Source organism: Pristiophorus japonicus, chromosome 10 (genome assembly GCF_044704955.1).
Source record: "Pristiophorus japonicus isolate sPriJap1 chromosome 10, sPriJap1.hap1, whole genome shotgun sequence".
Classification (NCBI taxonomy): domain Eukaryota; kingdom Metazoa; phylum Chordata; class Chondrichthyes; family Pristiophoridae; genus Pristiophorus; species Pristiophorus japonicus.
The window spans coordinates 171,365,509-171,377,937 of NC_091986.1; the positions used below are offsets into that span (position 1 = coordinate 171,365,509).

The 12,429-nt window shown below is 51.5% G+C and overlaps 1 protein-coding gene across 2 annotated transcripts in view; it reads left to right on the top strand.

The window, feature by feature from the left end:
- The window catches only part of LOC139274850 (relaxin receptor 2-like), a 294,506-nt gene that overhangs the window by 86,316 nt on the left and 195,761 nt on the right, over positions 1-12,429 (top strand). For both annotated transcript variants that reach the window (XM_070891552.1, XM_070891551.1), the window contains exon 4: positions 4,793-4,898. In XM_070891552.1, the coding sequence (XP_070747653.1) occupies positions 4,793-4,898 (106 nt within the window). The remainder of the gene's footprint in view (positions 1-4,792; positions 4,899-12,429) is intronic.

The window sequence follows — 12,429 nt, forward strand, 5'->3', positions numbered from 1 at the left end:
GTCGAAGAGAAAACTATTTATAAGGTGATGCGGTCGGGAGCCTTTCTTTCCTTGGTGGACCGCCTCGGTACAAATGTCTGTTCTGGTGTGTTGGCTGTGCCCTCGCTGCACTGGCGTGTTGTTGGCCCTGCAGGGCTGCTCGGTGAGCCTGACCTTGCTGGGCTGTTGGGCGTGATGGGTTCGATTTCCTGGTCTGGCGTGGTGTCGATCCTTTGGGTGTGTGTTGTAGGCTCGAAAAAGGTGGTGCCTGCTGTGGGTTGTTCACGGTAGAATGTGAACCGCAGCCTTGTTTGGTCCAGGTGCTTTCTGCAAATTTGTCCATTGTCTAGTTTGACTACAAACACCCTATTCCCTTCTTTAGCTATCACCGTGCCCGCGATCCACTTGGGACCATGTCCATAGTTTATCACATACACAGGGTCATTCAGATCACTTTCCCGTGACACAGTGGTGCGACCATCGTTTACACTTTGTTGCTGATGCCTGCTCTCTACCTGATCATGCAGGTTGGGGTGAACTAGCGAGAGTCTGGTTTTAAGTGTCCTTTTCATGAGTAGTTCAGCCGGAGGGGCACCCTCGTGAGCGAGTGGGGTCTCGTGCGGTAGCTGAGCAGTACTCGGGACAGGCGGGTTTGGAGTGAGCCTTCTGTGACTCGTTTAAGGCTCTGTTTGATGGTTTATACTGCCCGCTCTGCCTGGCCATTGGAGGCTGATTTAAACGGGGCCGAGGTGACACGTTTGATCCCATTGCGGGTCATGAATTCTTTAAATTTGGCACTGGTGAAACATGGCCCGTTGTCACTGACCAGTATGTCAGGCAGGCTGTGGATGGCAAACATGGCCCTCAGGCTTTCAATGGTGGCGGTGGCGGTGCTTCCCGACATTATTTCACATTCAATCCATTTTGAAAAAGCATCCACCACCACCAGGAACATTTTACCGAGAAACGGGCCCGCATAGTCGACATGGATCCTCGATCATGGTCTGAAGGGCCAGGACCACAAACTTAGTGGTGCATCTCTGGGCACGTTGCTCAACTGAGCACATACGCTGCATTGCTGTACACAGGACTCTAAGTCAGAGTCGATACCGGGCCACCACACATGGGATCTGGCTATCGCTTTCATCGTTACTATACCCGGGTGTGTGCTGTGGCGATCTGAGATGAACGTCTCCCTGCCCTTTTTTGGTAGCACTACATGGTTACCCCACAACAGGCAGTCTGCCTGAATGGACAGCTCGTCCTTTCGCCACTGGAACGGCTTGATTGGCTCTTGCATTTCAATGGGGATGCTGGCCCAGCTCCCATGCAATACACAATTTTTTACTAGGGATAGCGGAGGATCTTGACTGGTCCAAGTCCTAATCTGGCGAGCCGTGACAGGTGATTTATCATTTTCAAATGCTTCCATGACCATCAACAAGTCTGCAGGCTGCGCCACCATCAACAAGTTTGCAGGCTGTGCCGTTTCCACCCCCGTATTGGGCAAAGGTAGCCAACTGAGCATCCGCACAGTTCTCGGTGCCTGCCCTGTGGCGGATGGTATAGTTATGCGCTGATAGCGCGAGTGCCCACCTTTGTATGCGGACTGAGGCATTAGTATTTATCCCCTTGTTTTCAGTGAACAGGGATATGAGGGGCTTGTGATCGGTTTCCGGCTCAAATTTGAGGCCAAACAGGTATTGATGCATTTTCTTTACCCCGAACACACACGCTAATGCCTCTTTCTCAATCATGCTGTAGGCCCTCTCGGCCTTAGACAAGCTCCTGGAAGCACAGGCGACAGGTTGCAACTTCCCCGCAACGTTAGCTTGTTGTATTACACACCCGACTCCGTACGACGATGCATCACATGCTAGCACAAGTCTTTTACACGGGTTATACAATACAAGCAGCTTGTTGGAGCATAAAATGTTTCTGGCTTTCTCAAAAGCAATTACATCATTTTATTCCCCATACCCAGTTCTCACCTTTGCGCAATAACACATGTAGGGGCTCTAAAAGGCTGCTTAACCCCGGTAGGAAGTTACCAAAATAGTTGAGGAGTCCCAGGAATGACCACCGCTCCGTGACGTTCTGTGGCCTGGGCGCGTTCCTGATAGCCTCTGTCTTGGCGTCTGTGGGCCGAATGCCGTCCGCCGCGATCTTTCTCCCCAAAAACTCCACTTCTGTTGCCATGAAGACGCATTTCAACCTCTTCAGCCACAGCCCTACACGATCCAGTCGCTGGAGGACTTCCTCCATGTTTTGTAGGTGCTCAACGGTGTCCCGACCCGTGACCAATATGTCGTCCTGAAAAACTATCGTGTGTCGTGCCGACTTGAGTAGGCTCTCCATGTTTCTCTGGAAGGTCGCTGCAGCCGATCGAATTCCAAACGGGCATCTGTTGTAGATGAACAGTCCCTTGTGCGTGTTGATGCAGGTGAGGCCCTTCGAAGATTCCTCCAGCTCCTGTGTCATGTAGGCCGAAGTCAGGTCGAGCTTGGTGAACGTCTTGCCTCCTGCCAGCAAATAGGTCATCTGCCTTAGGTAGCGGGTATTGGTCCTGTAGCGAGAAACGATTAATAGTAACTTTATAATCGCCGCAAATCCTGACCGTGCCATCACTTTTGAGTACTGGAACAATCGGGCTGGCCCACTCGCTGAATTCCACTGGGGAGATGATGCCCTCGCGTTGCAGCCTGTCCAGCTCGATTTCCACTCTCTCCCTCATCATATGAGGTACTGCTCGCGCCTTGTGGTGAATGGGTCGTGCCTCTGGGACCAAGTGGATCCACACCTTCGCCCCGGAAAAGTTTCCAATTCCTGGCTCAAAAAGGGAAGGAAATTTGTTAAGAACCTGGGTACATGAGGCCTCATCGACATGTGATTGCGCTCGGATGTCATCCCAGTTCCAGCAGACTTTGCCCAGCCAGCTCCTTCCAAGCAGTGTGGGGCCATCGCCCAGGACAATCCAGAGTGGCAGTTCATGCACCGTGCCCTCGTAGGTGACCTTGACCATGGCGCTGCCCAGGACAGTGATAAGCTCTTTGGTGTATGTTCTCAGTTTCGTGTGGATGGGGCTCAGGGCTGGTCTGAATGCCTTGTTGCACCACAGTCTCAAACATTTTTTTACTCATGATGGATTGGCTAGCGCCAGTGTCCAGTTCCATGGCTACAGGTAAGCCATTCAATTTTACGTTTGGCATTATAGGTGGACATTTCATCGAAAATGTGTGCACCCATGTAGTTCCACATCTGCCTCCTCTCTCTGAGGCTCAAAATTGCTTTGATCCACCATGGACCGGTCTTCCTCTGCCACGTGTGGTTAGCAGGTTTTACAGAACTTGAAGCTCATTTGCAAGCTCGTTGGAGGTGCCCTATTGTTCCACAGCTCTTGCAAAAATACCTTCGAAGCGGCATGAATAGGGCGAATGGAAGCCTCCACAACGTCAACAAGGTGTGAATTGCCTTGCATTCATCCTTTGTTGCAGACTCTCAGTGATCTGGGTCACCTGAGGCCTGCTGTCAGTTGCAGACTCATGGTTTCTGCCCTGTACATTTCTGCTCACAAACACAGTTCCAGTTAATTTATGAACATTGCTAGCATTTGTGTGCTGAGAGATTTGTTTGGTGTTATCGCTGGTGGACATAAACGCCTGTGCTATCGCAATGGCCTTACTGAGGGTCGGTGTCTCTACAGTCAAATGTTTTCGCAGGATGGTCTCGTGGCCAATGCTCAGTACAAAAAAGTCTCTGAGCATCTGCTCCAGGTAGCCATCAAACTCACATTGTCCTGCAAGTCGCCTTAGCTCGGCGACGTAGCTCACCACTTCCTGACCTTCAGATCGCTGGCACGTGTAGAACCGATACCTCGCCATCAGCACATTCTCCCTCGGGTTAAAATGCTCCCGAACCAGTGTACAAAGCTCCTCATACAACTTATCTGTGGGTTTCACCAGAGCCAGAAGATTCTTCATGAGGCTATAGGTCATTGCCCCGCAGACTGTGAGGAGGACCGCTCTCCTTTTTGCAGCGCTTACTTCTCCGTCCAGCTCGTTGGCAACAAAGTACTGGTCTCGCCGTTCGACATAGGCTTCCCAGTCCTCACCCTCCGAGAACTTCTCCAGGATGCCCCCAGTTTGCTGCATTTTTGCGTTGGATTCGTATTCTCGTTGCCAGTTATTGTGTTCCTAACATAGATGAGGCTGCACACAGGGAGGTTCAAGTAACAGTGACCACAGTCTTTAATAAGACACTCCAGAGTGAGGAACAGGCGTAAGGGGCCGGCTTATATACAGTGCTCCCAAGGGATGCTGGGATCCCTTGGGACTTCAGGGGATGAGCTCCCTGGTGGCGGAACATGTGAGTGCATGCTTTACAGATACATAACAAGAGGAATGCAGAAGGGTTGAGGTTGGAGGGGTGAGGCCATGGAGGGATTGGAACACGAGGATGAGAATTTTAAATATTAAATAAAACTACTGCCTGTTTTAAGTGGGAGCTCTGGCTGCCCATTTCTAGGTCTGCTGGAAAATCAAGTCAGGTCGGCCTTTAGGAGACCAATTGGTGGGTGTTTATTTTTCTTTTAATTGCTGAATGCCCTGACTTTCAGTGTGGAGAGGGCAGTAGGCAGGCGAAAATCACTCCCACTGGTAAGTTTTTAGTTTAAATTGGACCAGACTGTATATCCAAACTCTAGTCAGCTTAGACCTTTTTAGGTCTTAATATTAGAATACCGAGAAGAAACTGTACAATAGTTATTGAGAGCTCTTTTGCATATGATCAGATATGATACGTACTTGTTTTACAGTACTTCAGCACTACCCACAGAAGTGTGACTGTCAGGGAACAGAAGTGGACTGTGTAGACGTGAACCTACGCTATGTGCCAGAGGTTTCAGTAAATGTGACTTTGCTGTAAGTAAATTCATTAATTTATTTAATTACATTGCACATATGTCTTTTAATTTCAATGGAAAACCCTTTGGGGCCGAAATTCAGGCCCGGCAGAAACCTGCTGCCATTACCGCCACTATGATTACCGCGGACATTGGATCGATTTTCACCGATTTTTTTTTTTTTCAAAAAATGGCGACCAGCAATAATGACTGGCAGGAATCAGGAGTTTGCAGCGGTGTGGGTGGGTCCATTAGAGCACAATTACCACTGGGAAATTCACCCTTCTGGTGATTTGCAGCAAACGAGCCAACTGCTCCCTGACCTTCTTAAAGGCCAGGGTTTGCAGCTAGGACCTAAGGAGGGAAGACCTGGCAGTGAAGGCCATGGGTGGTGCTGCTGTACCAAGGAGGCCAACTCACTTCTCGCACGTGGAGCTGGAGACCCTAATGCAGGCTGTTGAGGGAAGGAAGCGAGTCTTGTACCCAGACGCAGGGAGACCCACTCGCAAAGTATTTACTAATGCCTGGAGGGAAATTGCTGTGGATGTCTCGGGGACCTACATCCATGTTCGGACAGTGACCCAATGTTGGAAAAGGACGAATTACATCATCCGTTTGATGAAAGTGAGTACCTGTTCCACCAACTCTGACCTTTCATCTACGAGCCTCTCCTTCATCCTTCTCTTAATTCCCACTTTCATTGTATAGTCACTGAAGCAGCATTTCATCATTGAGGCCTTTACATATATATATATATATGTAATATGTGTGTTCTCGCAATGGAGGCTCCCTTTCATCTCAGTTACAGCTGCATGTCAGGGACATACACTTGTGCACTAATTTCTGATGCATCATCACAGTGGTACTCAACCATTCTTTGTTTTGCAAGCCAAAGTTGCTCATAATAGAATGGAGCAAAGGAGGACTGGTGGTGGCGAGTCCCAGCTCCAAATCCTCACATCCTTGGAGGAGAGGGTTGAGGTGCTCATAGGCAGACATCTCTCCCTGAATGCTCCAGCACCTACTGTGCCTTTCCCTCTAAGTCTGCTAGTTGCAGCCTCCATGTGTCAATTCACCACATTCCCCTCACTGCAGCCCTTCTCCCATTTATTCTTGCAGATGCGCCACCCCACCCCCATGGCCTCTGGTACTGGTTATACCGATTTGGGCAGCATGGGTAAGTGAGGCCTTCCTTAAATGCTATCTCTCCCTGAAAGCGCCAGCACCTACTTTGCCTTTCCTTCTGAAAGTGTGCGAGTTGCATTCTCCATGCATCAATCCCCTATCAGGTGAGAGGCCGAGTGGCAGCCGAGGCAAGGGAGAGGATCCTCCTGAGACATTGACGTGAGGCGTGGAAGAGCCCTTGAGGACAATGAGAGACAGCTACTGGATGCTCTAATAATGATTCCACGAGGCAATGTGTTGTACTTGAACTGTAGTTACCTTAGTTCTTTATTTGTTAACTCCAGAGTGAGGATCACACCTGGTGGCCTGCCTTTTATACTAGGCCAGGTACACCTGTACAGGTAACCTACAAATCTCCCACTGCTGTGCCCTCTGGTGGCACCCCTTGTGATAGTACCAACAGTAGCCATGCAGAATAAATGACACCACTCTTCCCCCAAGCAAATCGCCTCTGCATTCACTGTGCTCTGGGCTTAGCTCTATCTGGTTGACCCTTGGCGGGTCATTTCAATCTTGGGTGAGTAGTTGGTGCAGTAGAGTGCTGGTGGTTGCTGTTTGTGTGTGTCCCTGACCACTCCATTCTCCCCCTCCCACATATAGGTTATGCCGGAGGCTCAGTGCGTTCATATACATTCAAGTTCAGGAAGACAAGTTTGCATTCCTTTATGGTTTAGTTGTGAGACCGGTACGCTAGACTGGTGAGATACATTATCGATGCGTGCTGGTGATCGGTGACCAGTGCGTAAGGACAAGCTAGTTCCAGAACTGTTGGATGGAGTCCAAGCAGTCTGGTAGCGGTGCTGTGCCCCGGGCTGGCAGTGGGAACCCAGTTGGCTCGAGTTGCCTGCTCTTGGGGCTATTGCTGTAGTTCCTAGCGTCGGGCAGGTTCACAGATGTCTGTGACCTCCCTGTCCTTTCTTTGCGCCCTGGGTCACTGCTGCTCCCTGAGGGGCTGTCATCTAACAGTGTACAGGGAACTGCTGACTCGCTAGTCTGGGCGTTTTGGTTTGGGATCCTGGCTGGTCCTGGTCCCCTTTGGGAAGACTGTCGAGGGTGACCCTTCGTTTCTGGGTATGGCCTTGGTAGCGATGGAGTCTGGGGGCTGCGCCTTAGCACAGTTTGCTCTTTCATACTCGTGACGGTTGGTGCCATTGGGTGCCTGAGAGATGGAGCCGATCAGGGGCAGGGTATCGATATCGGTGCCATTGCCCTCCTGAGATCGCTTGCTCTGCAGCTCGTGTGTATTGGCTGCATGCAGTTGAAATCCTACATCGCACAGCTTTTCATTACTTATTGTGGATGCTCTGTAGCTCCGATCACGATCGTGCGACTTTTCCTCGCTTATTGCATGTACACAACTCTGATCATCAGTTACACATTTTATCTCTAACTTACAGTTGCTACTACATCGCTTGAGTGTGTGGAACTGTCCCTTTAAGTGTGGTGGGTTGCAGGCCTCCTTTAAAAGAGCCTTGCTTTCTTTGCCCCAATCCTCTTCTCCGTTTTGTGCCACATGTTGCTCCATCAGCGCTGCACCTCATGGTCTGGCCACGGCCATCTTTTTCTTCAGCGCCTCACCTCGTGGTTTGGGCGCCATCTTTCCTCCATCCACGATATGGACTGTGGTGATCCTCTTCTCCCCGGGTTCTGCCACCGAAGCTGGGAAGTCGCCCTTGGATCCGATTTTTTTCCTCCGGAGTCCTGCCACTGGAGCCTGGAAGATGCGTTCGGGTCGTCTCAGATGGATCGTCTCCACGCAGTTGTGCTGAGCGGTCTGTGCCTCGGGTGCTGTGCTGGTCTGCTCTCTGATGCCGGGTCCACTCTCAAGTGAGAGATTGCTGTCCCTCCGAACATGGAGGACATCAATTGCTGGAGGGGTGAAATCTTCCCACTTCTAATGGATCTTCTCCAGCGTTGGTCCATCATCTGCAACAATCCACAGAGGTAACTTGTGCACCGTGCCATCATTGAGTACCATTACATTCGCACTACCAACGACTGGGATAAGTTCATCGGTGTAGGTGCGCAGCTTTGCCTGAACCGGGACCAACTTGGATCGTTCAGCTTGATCGTCCCATAGCCTCTCAAAGGCTTCTTAATTCATTACTGACTGGCTCGCCCCCGTGTCCACTTCCATGAAGATTGGAACGCCATCTATGTCGACTTCCATCCTTGATGGGGAACACTCAGTGGTGCAGGTAAACATGCTATATACCTCATCGTGGGGCTGAGCTGCCTCTCTGCCTATTGTTTCATAATCCGCGCTGGATTCATGGCCATCTGCAGACTCTTCATCAACACAGTGAGTCATATTTCTCTTACACATTCGCTGGAGGTGGCTCTTTGTGCTGCAGCCCTTGCATACATAGTCTTTAAAGTGACACTGGTGAGCCCTGTGAGTCCCTCCACAACGCCAGCATGGAGCTACTCAATTAGCCCCCCTCGATGGACTCTGAGTTAAGGGACTCGGGGGGCCTGTTTTCTCTCCCCTGAGAGGGTTCGCGTTCTATAGTCCAGTCTCTAAAAGGCACCACTCTGTGCACAGTACTTGCCCGGGTTTGAGTCCTGAGGGTGAGTCATCTGCCTCGAACCGCAGGTCGAGGTCGTGAATGCCTGACTCACAGCGAAGGCCTTCTGCAGTGTGACTGTGGTATCCGCCGACAGTAGCTTATGAAGAAGGCCCTCATGGCCGATTCCAATGACAAAAATGTCCCGCAGCGCTTCGTTGAGGTGGTTGCCGAAATCACACGGTGCCACCAGCCTCCGGAGGTCTGCAGTGTATTTTGCGATTTCCTGGCCTTCGGGCCGTCGGTGGGTGTAGAACCGGTATCTGGCTGTGAGGATGCTCTCCTTGGGCTTGAGTTGCTCATGGATCAATGTTACGAGCTCCTGGTACGTCTTGGTCGTTGTCTTCGCTGGTGCCAGCAAGTCCCTGACAAGGCCATAGACGGTGGGCCCACAACTGGTTAGCAGGATAGCTCTGCGCTTATCAGCCAGTGTGGCCGGGTCGTCTCCTACCAGGTTGTTTGCTGTGAAGAAATGGTCGAGCCTCTCCACAAAGGCATCCCAATCATCACCATCGGCAAACTGCTGCAACGTACCAAGGGTAGTCATTTTCGCATGAAAGTCCGTAATCTCGTCGCCAATTGTTGTCGTTGGATGCTCTAATAATGACTCCACAAGGCAATGTGTTGTACTTGAACTGTAGTGACCTTAGTCCTTTATTTATTAACTCCAGAGTGAGGATCACACCTGGTGGCCTGCCTTTTATATTAGGCTAGGCACACCTGTACAGGTAACCTACAAGTCTCCCACTGCTGTTCCCTCTGGTGGCACCCCTTGTGATAGTACCAACAGTAGCCATGTAGGATACATAACAGTTACATCCTGGCAGCATTGAGGACATTGAGATCCCCAGCCTTTCTAACACCCTGGATCGCACTCCATCGTTTGGGGACTTGACCGCTGAGGAAGAGGAGGACACTGCTGGCAGCGCCACATCACTGCTTCCACTCACACATGCCAGTTCAGATACTGGGAGTGCGTGGTCTGATCTAGTTCAGATAGTACAGGGGTCTGCATTGGGTGTTGCACTGGGGCGTAGAGGGCTGTAGCATGGTGACTGGGCTAGACAACCTCGGGTGCCGTCTCTCTGGGGGGACGAGTCCGCACCGGAGTTTTGCTGAGGACAAGCTCATCGATGTTGGGGCTTATGAAAGAAGGGTGAAGGCCATGCATTCCCAGATGTTGGGGGCACTGGAAAGGGTGCCGGAGAGACTGTCGGAAGTGGTGAGAAATGTGGAGGAGTCTACCTCCCGCATTGTTGACAGCTCTGCGCACTCCATGGAGCCCATCATTGCCAGTGTGCAGGTGATAGTGGACTCCCAGAGAGATCGTGCGGATCCAGATGTGAGGCTGCAACTCGCAGGTGATGTGGCAGCTGCCATTGTGGCACAGGCGCAAGGGAACGAGCGTATAAGTACTGCTTTCGAGAGGATGGCTGCAGGTCAGTAAGAGTCGATCGAGCATCTAAGTGCTGTCATATCTGGTGGCTTTGATAAGCTGGTTGCTCTCATGCAGTCTCAGGTCGATGCCACCTGACACCTCACTGTTGCCATGGCAGCTGGGTCCACCACAAGCCACGGGGGACCTTCCGGTGTGGCACCACAGCATCGACCTGAGCTCCCGCAGATTGGTGGTGGTGGTATTGTGCTGCCCCCAGTGAGTGATTCAGGCTCCTCGGACCAGGATACAGATGATGCACTCCCTCCAGTTCGCAGCACTCCTGGCCCCATACCTGTCACACCGCCAGTGCCTCCAAGAATGCAGTCACCCGAGCCAAGCCAGACTGAACCCTCCCAGGAGGGTGCTGCCCAGTCTGCAACCGGTCCTTCCAGGGCCAAAGTTGGTCGAGGGATCTGCAGCTTCCACACAGGGAACACAGCAGCTTTCCTAGACCCATGAGGCAGCCACAGGGGAGACACTGAGGCGGAGTAGTATGATAGGCACGCGCAAGAGGGGGTATAAGGAAATGCACAAGTGCGGCAAATGATTTTTTGGTGTTACTTTTTTGCACTGTTTATTGTTGTGTGTGCTTTTTGCAATAATTTTGATGATGTAATCTTTATATTTTTTTGCACCAATATCTGGGCAGGTGTATAATGTGAGGGCGGGCAATTATCTATGAAGGCGCTCGTTTGGATGGCCATGGAAAATAGACGCTTAAGGGTCATGTGGGAATGCGATTATCTAAATCAAGCAGCAATCAGCCAGGTCTGCACTTCCCTTGCAGGGTTAACATGGCGATGACACCTCCTGGGTAGCTGGCGACATGTATCCTGGTCCTCCACCACCGCCTCCTCCTCCTCCTCCTCCTGCTGCACCTCCTCCTGAGGTAGTACTTGTGGATCGACCTCCAGCGGCTATCCCCTCATGACAGCCAGGTTATGCAGCGTGCAGCAGATGACCACAAAGATGGAGACCCATTCAGGCGAATGTTGCAAAGCGCCACGAAACTGGTCCAGGCAACGGAACCTCTGTTTGAGGATCCAATGCAGTGCTCAATGATGGACCTGGTGGCAGAATGAGCCTTGTTGAATGCAGGCTCGGCCGCAGTCCTGGGGTTCCGAAGGGGAATCAGCAGCCAAGTGGACAGGGGATATCCCTTGTCCCCAAGCAGCCATCCACAATCCTGGTTTGGTCCGGTGAAGGTGGCGGGTACACTGCTCTGGCGCAGGATGAAGGAATTGTGGATACCTGGCATCGACTGCCAGGATTCTGTGATGGTGGTCGCACACCAGCTGGATAGTCATGGAATGGAATCCCTTTCTGTTAATGAATATCTCTAGATGGTATTGTGGCGCCCTCAGTCCAACATGTGTGCAGTCAATTGCCCCTTGCACCCTGAGGAACCCTGCAATCTATACAACTCTGGCCTGCTGCTCCACTTGCTTCTCCCTGGTCATTGGCAAGGAGATATATTGGAGTCTTCTCTTAGAGAGCATTGATCACCTGCTGGATGGAGCGATGGGTGGAGAATTGTGATATATTAGATATGTCTGCAGTTGCAGACTGGAATGAACCATAAATCGAGAGCTGTGGTCACTTTTGTCTCAATGCTGAGAGCTGTCCTCAGCCTTGTGTGAGGCTTCAGATCTGGCCACAGGACATTGCTCAGCTCCCTCAGGATGTCCTTCCTAAATCTCAGCCTTCACTTACATTGCTCATCACTGAGCTCCAGGAAGGAAAACTGACCGGTACATCCTTGCACAGTAGGGGCTCACTGCCACAGGTCTGTGCTCGGCTCCTCCAATGGCAGCTGGCTGAGTGCCTTCTCCCTCTTGCTGCTGATGTTCCTGAGCCCCTGCAGGCTGCTGCTGGCAAGGCTCCTCACCCACTATCTGGTGCAGGGGGTCAGCGTACCTGACCGACCTCCTCACGCCATCTCTCTCCTGGCCAGCCTCTCGACGTTGAGGTCTGTGGTCATCTGCAGGCCCGTCTCCATGTGTGCAGCCATGGCTGCTGCCTCCCTCCCTTACCCGCTGCCTCTGCACCCATTGCTGACAGCGCCGCTTTCTCCTGTGTGCCTCTCTGTCTCTCACAATATGAACAAGGCGTTTCCCTGTCAACACTGAACCCATTAAGTCTGCAGGCTGGACCCTCACTAGGAGGCCTCTATGGAGCAGAGAATGAGGCCTGCAGGCCACAACTAATCAATGAGAGTGAAAAACTTTTCCCAACTCTGCAAAAGTTCTCAGAATTCCAATGTCGTTTGTGCAAATCCCTACAAAGAATCTCGCGAAATGTTCGCCAAAAAAAACCTGATCCCAACACATCCCCCTTTCTCCTCCGCTGGCGGTCTCTAG